A 6,332-nucleotide genomic window follows, 5' to 3' on the forward strand; every position below is an offset into this window, starting at 1 on the left:
TTTCAGTCTTAAATTTCTTCTTTTTTTTTCTTTTTTGTTAAATCAGACATTCAGACAAAACTGTAATGAGTTTCTGATTGTTTCCATGGAGCAGGAACCGGAGTGCAAGACAGGAACAGAGACTGTTGCACTGATTTTCTGTGTGAGGTGAGCAACTCTGCACTTGGGGGAAATAGAAAAGGAAAAGGAAAAATGAGGCCAGCACTAGAAGCAAAAGGTTTTTATTAGCTTCTGGTACTTCAACCCTACCAACTTAAGCTGCAGCTAGAATGAAAAAAACATATCTTTGTAAAAAGACTATCATAATCCAAACCAATCCTTAAGTTTTCCACATGTATTAAAAGTTTAAATTCAAAAAGAACTTTTCAAGGTTTCATTTTCTAACAGCATCTTCATAGAGATAACATCCAAGTTTTTTCCTAAGTACAAAGCAAACAAGCATCCTACAAAATAATCTATGGAAAAAGGTAGTGCAAGAGGGAAATTAAGACAGTGTGGTAATCTACTCACGAGACACACAGGTTAAATGTAAAACAACCATACCATCAATGAAATATTTAGAAATGAAAATAAATTAAAGTTACATCAAAGTTCCTGCTTTACTTTGTTTAAATCCTCAGTATAGCACATACCACTGCATTATGGATCATAGCAAAGACTTAGCAGTAGCAATAAAAAAGTTGCTATAGAAAAACCTTTATGAAAACAAAACAAGACTGAAGATATTCCTTCACACAACTGTATGATGGCTGTAGAAATTCCACTGAATCAGTCAGTCATACTAGGGCCATTTAGGTTTAAATCACGGTGAATTTCTGTAAGATTAAGCAGTGATCCATACATTCTGCCTGAACAGATGCTGCTTGGCCAGGCTGCACATTTTGTTCTCCCCGAAACCTCCACCCCAGCAAGAAGGAAATTTTGCAGGGTGCAGTTTTTTGGTAGCATTTTGACATTTTCTGAAAACAAACTCTTGTTCTCCTAAGGCCCCAGTCACTATGTGAACAATGTGAACACAAGCTTAACTAAAAGGCTTTGTCAGTGTGCTGCTTTGCCTCTTGCATGTGATGCTTCGGACTCAGGAGCGTTTGGAAGCCAACTGCCTGTACATATCATCATAGTATATTGTTATTTCTCTAGAAAACATCAGTAAGCATCCCAGCTCACTACTACTACACCCTCCCCACTAACTGGGCAGGAAGGACCCACATGGTGCCTTATAGGAGTTGCTCTACAGATTTAAAGTAGTCCACCACATGGGAAAGCAAACACCCTCCACGGCCTTTGCACTTTGCAGTATGTCATGGAGAAAACTAAGTGCTTAAATACTCTAACAGGTATTTAAAGGACATTTTATCCAATGATGAGTTTCTGATACTACAGTGAGCCATCCTTCTGGATTCCTCCCATTATACAAACTCTTAAGATGGTAAGCAAACATTTCTGTGAAAATGTTATCTCCTTAATACGACGCCCCTTGTTGGCTATGAATTCAGACCTGCGTAAATCCTTGAGGAGAAAAATATTTAAAGCAAATACCCTAACCAGTTTCTGGTTTAATTGTTACAAATCTTCAGTGTTAAATCTAGAAGAAGAAAAATCTCCACAAAACAATGGTTAAAGGAACAGTTTTTGCTTGGTTGCTGCACCTCAGGAGTTCGTTTCCCAAGGTTGCTGTGTCTACTGTCCACTGCTCTCTGGGTTTGTTGTGGTGGTTTCAGTGCCAACAGGTTGCACATTGTCTGCAAAATTGTGTGCGTGCTCGAGGAACAAGTCTTTCAGTACACTCAGCTCCTTGGTCAGGAGCTTAATTTTTGCCTCTAAACGTTCATTTTCTTCTTTGAGCTGGTTGACCCTCTGCAGTGTGTCTTGTGCTTTCTGCTTGCTTTTTAACCGGCTCTTTTTCACTGCCATGTTGTTTCGCTCTCTGCGCTGACGATACTCATCACTGTTTCTATCCACAAAGGAATTTTTCTTTCCCTGTTTGCTGGGAGGCACAGCTTTGCCTCCACCACCAGGACTAACTGGCACCAGCTGGGGAACCTGCTGCAAACCACTGGTGTGTGCTGGGGTGTGAATCACACTTACGCCGTTCGCATCTGTAGTGGTGTTCTGTTGGGATGTCTTGCTCATTTGGACAGGCTGTTCTTGGACACAACAGGATTTATTAGGAGACTGAAAACTCTTGTGTTTCTTGAAGGTATTTCCAACAGATCTTCACATGGATTAAAGGCAAGATGAACCTAGTATGGAAAAACAAATGCTATTAAAGGTGCTGGCTTCAGCTACTATCTTGTACCATCGGTACCTCGTGCTAAAGCCAGTGATGTGTATCTGGCAGTGACACATCACAACAGTGCTGGAAGTGCACAAGCTGCCAACTACATTTCTGAAGCCTCTCAAACGTATTTGGATTGGAAGGGACTATTACTGGGTCATCTAGTCAAGCTGTTTGAATTGTTCTCTGTTATTCCAAAGCCATCCCTGATGGATGGGTGTCTAGCCTAGCCTCAAATATCTCCAGTTTCACAACCTCTGTCTTGGCAACATGTTCCACTGTCTAACTTTTCCTCCAGTTATATAATTTTCTTAGTCTTCAGACTGGAGTTTTCCTTCTGTGGCTTAAACCTATTAACAGCCTGACTCTTGACCAACAGGGGTACTTGATCCTTGTCCTCTTCGGACCGTTCCTCTGGACGTATCCCCACCCAAAGTCCTCCTTGGTCTCTGTTCTCTGGAGCGAGGGTGCTCGGCCTCTCCACCTTTCCTGAACTGTCTTACAGCACTTGCTTTTGAAGATGATGTTCAAACTGATGACTGTTTAAGGTCTACTAGTATTGAGTGGAAAAATAAATCTATGGGAAAAGGTAGTGTTTTGCAAAGCCTGGCTCTGGGTGACGTTCAACCACAAGCAAAGGTGAGCCTGTAACTGTGTATGGAGCAGGTGGGACAGGAACAGGGTGATGGCAATGTGAGAATCACCACACAAAGACAGGGCGCTGCTGCCACCCGTGAAAAGAGAGCAGCCACAGCTGACTCATCCACCAGATATGGTTCCCTGCTGTAGCCTGTGCACTGGTCACTGTCCACTCTCCAGCAGACAAACTGGCTGGATGAGCAAGACATCCTCTCACCTGACTCACGTCCTTCCACTGCTGTGTCAGCCTGCTCCCGGCCCTGCTGGTGGCACAAGGAGGACTCCACCACAGCTGCTGCAGGGACATGGCCCTGGCAAGGCTATAACAGCTCGTCCCCATCTCACGGGATGACTTCTTCAAGGACTGGGAGAGAAGAGGGAAGGGTGACAGGATGGTCCTAAGCTCCTGAAACACCTGCCTATGGCTCCAGTGAAAAGTACTCGGTGACCAGTCAAACAAGGTTAAACAAACAGGTTAAAATTCAACTGTGTACTTTAACTGTGTATTTTCTTCCATGATGAAGGAGCCAGAATGAGATGCAGCTCCAGAATGTGGTTCAGTAACATTCATGGAAAAGCCCTGTAAGATTGGCTTAAATGTTACTCAAAATTAACATTCTCTGTCACCCAGAAGTCTTCTCACTTGTTAAGTGAAGATGTATGAGTACACCCACGCCCCTCCTGTCAAGAAATCTTTTCATTTTCCTATTGCAGGGCAGAAAGAGGCCATCAACTCTTTCTGACATCTGTATAGCTGAATCTAGATACACATCACCCAATACCTTTCAATTCAGTATTGTCCCGATATCAGCTCTTTAAGCAACTTCTACAAACCCCGTTTCAGTCTCAGACTCTGACTGAATAAGCACTTTGGTTCAGCAGTTGAACTGAATGCACAGCTAACGAGATGTTACTGTGCACAAACACCAGACTGGCAGGGCCAGTTGTAGCAGCTGTGCACGTGTAATTGCACAGACGTTTTTAGTCAAGCTGTAAGCGTATCCTCCTCCTGTCTGCACTTTATTTTAAATTACTGAATTTCTGCAGCCCTCAAACAGTATGCAGCTCTCTTAGGTTCCCTCTGACTAGATTTTTGGCACCTTTTCAAAGTCAGACAGAATGCCCTCCTGTCCCCTCTGTTTCAACACATTACAGTGCTTGCTGAGTTCACCTGGACAGTCCAGTTAAGTAACCCACACCATTTTCATGATCTGCTTTTTGTGTTTCATGAGATACTATGGAGGAAGGGGTGACTCTTGCCCCCAAGGGCACCCCACCTGACATGTAACAAGTTTCTTCACATCACCAGGTTCCATGTGCTACTTCTCTGTATGCTGTTGAAACTATTTAATATTGCTTTAACATCCCCTGCTGATCTCTATCAAATTTCCCTATGATTCAATGGACAAATTATTTGTTCCATTAAACCAAATTTTAATGGAGTGTTTTAGCTGGGCAGTACATGGATACGAGCACACAAGATAAATCAGTGTCACACCTCTCAAGCAAGCATTCTAGCCCTGCTAGAACACATCTCCCTCAATTCTTTCCCCCTGCAACTGATCTGTTTTGTATTAAATAACTACTTCTTGAGTGAGATGTGCTATTTTCTGGCATGATCACCTGGGAGGGATGACACCTGGATTCCTGTCCTGCTCCAATGAATATGCAAAGCAGGTAGCACTAACTGTACTGCATCACAGATTCACAGCAGTGCTAATAGTTGAGTTTTGAAACTGGTTTTTCCCCCTAATTATTTGGACGCTGGATGCCTATTACCAGTTGTCAGGATGATACCCTGGACAGTGACAGGTGCTATGGGGCATCCTTCAGCAAACACTGCGAGGAGATTTAAAGGCAGCAGGTATGAGATGTACAGAGGGGACTCTCAAGAAGGGTGAGGTAAAGGACATGGTAACTGGGAGAGGCCAAGAAGGTGGGGAGGCAGGTAGGTCTCTAATTTCTTGGACCCCGTGTGACACAAAGGCAGCTGCTCCACTCCTCCCCACACAGGTTGGTGTCACACACAGGTGAGTGGGTGACAGCCCCAGTATAGCAGGAGGTGAGTGGGTGACAGCTCCAGTATAGCAGGAGGAGGTGAGTGGGTGACAGCCCAGCACAGCAGGAGGCAGCTCCTTGGAGAGCCAGCCCAGTTTCCAAGCATCTTGTTCCCATAAAGCTGCTCATTAGCTTCAGCTCAGCAACAGCCCTAGGCTGGTTCCACCCAGCACATGGTAGTGTTTCCAGTGGCCAGTTAGAACTGCCTGGTTCTCTCCTTGGGCCACCAACTGGCCACCCAGGACACTAGCTGGCCACCCACTACAGCATAATAGCTGGTAACTCAGAGGTGTCTCCTCAGACAGAAAGATGTTTCTTACTGTCTGACAGAGCTCCTCAGGGACCACAGACTCCCCAGCAAATGAAGGCCTTTATTATCTTTGCTTTCACACACAAAGAAAATAAATGAAACTTCCAAATGTTTGTTTTGGCAAAAAAAAAAAACCAAAAGAAGTGTTCTGTTAATTAAATCAGTTTGGGTTTTTTCACTTGGCAGCAAGAAATACTAAATGCTTCTCTCTGCTCCTTTTCTGCAATGGGACTGTGCTGATTCTGGATGACTTTATTGCACAGATTCACTTAGAGCTGTCTTGTCTAATGCAAAATTGGTCCCAACCTGAACGGCAATAGGTACCCTCCCTTCTCTTCAGCAGGAATATCCTAGTGGGAGCTGACTCTAAATTCCACTAACCCTGTACAAAGGACAGGGGCACAAAGCTCCCGGCACACATTTGCTGAGCAGTGGGAGGGCCCACTCCTGTGTGGTTCACTCTCCCAGGCATGTTTGCTGGAGATGAGGCTCACCCTCGTGTACCGAGGGCTGGGCAACAACTTTTTTGAGTCTAGGTAGCCCAAACCCACCATCTCTTGCTATAGTTGACAACATCCTGCATTTACCGCAGAATCTGCATTTTTAATAGGCATGTTCCAAGAAAAACGCACTCCCAACATCCTCAACAGACCGTGCTCGGAACACCTGAAACGTGTATTTTAATGGGACCAGAATCACAGCCCACCCCAGCAGAGGGACGGAAAGACTCTGTCATTCGAATTGAAACGACACAGCGATCTCTAACGACGAACCAGTTCCTTGAATCAGAAAGTTCTGCACACTATCGGTGTTTACACCCCCCGGGGCGGCCGTGCCCGGCGCTGTCACCGAGCCGCGCCTGCCGTTCCTACCGGGCGTCGAGGGTCTGTTTGGAAACTCGCGGCCGGGGCTGTAAAAAACCCGCCGGGTTCCGCGGGGAACCCCAAACATCCGTCAAGACCCCGCACCCCGCGCTGGGCACCCCCCAGGCCCGACCGGGCGCGCTCCCGCCACTGCCCCCGAGCGCGCCCCCGGACCCGACCCGGG

At 45.6% G+C, this 6,332-nt stretch overlaps 1 protein-coding gene across 2 annotated transcripts; it reads right to left on the reverse strand.

The window, feature by feature from the left end:
• Positions 1-205: 205 nt before the first annotated feature.
• CEBPG (CCAAT enhancer binding protein gamma) lies at positions 206-6,200 on the reverse strand. 2 transcript variants are annotated; one of them, XM_027663759.1, is made up of 2 exons: positions 5,992-6,200; positions 206-2,243 (listed from the first exon to the last, which is right to left on the reverse strand). In XM_027663759.1, exon 2 carries the CDS (start codon positions 2,131-2,133, stop codon positions 1,681-1,683), a length of 453 nt encoding a protein of 150 aa, XP_027519560.1. In that variant the 5' UTR covers positions 2,134-2,243; positions 5,992-6,200; the 3' UTR covers positions 206-1,680. The 2 variants fall into 2 exon arrangements, with proteins under 2 accessions (XP_027519560.1, XP_027519559.1); XM_027663758.1 differs by lacking the exon at positions 5,992-6,200 and adding an exon at positions 3,135-5,619.
• Between the last annotated feature and the right edge of the window lie 132 nt (positions 6,201-6,332).

This window comes from Corapipo altera, unplaced genomic scaffold (genome assembly GCF_003945725.1).
Source record: "Corapipo altera isolate COAL_440 unplaced genomic scaffold, ASM394572v1 140b, whole genome shotgun sequence".
Lineage (NCBI taxonomy): Eukaryota > Metazoa > Chordata > Aves > Passeriformes > Pipridae > Corapipo > Corapipo altera.

What these genes read in the sequence shown, in the direction of transcription:
- CEBPG (XM_027663759.1), bottom strand. Translation starts at nt 2,133, where the DNA reads ATGAGCAAGACATCCCAACAGAACACCACTACAGATGCGAACGGCGTA.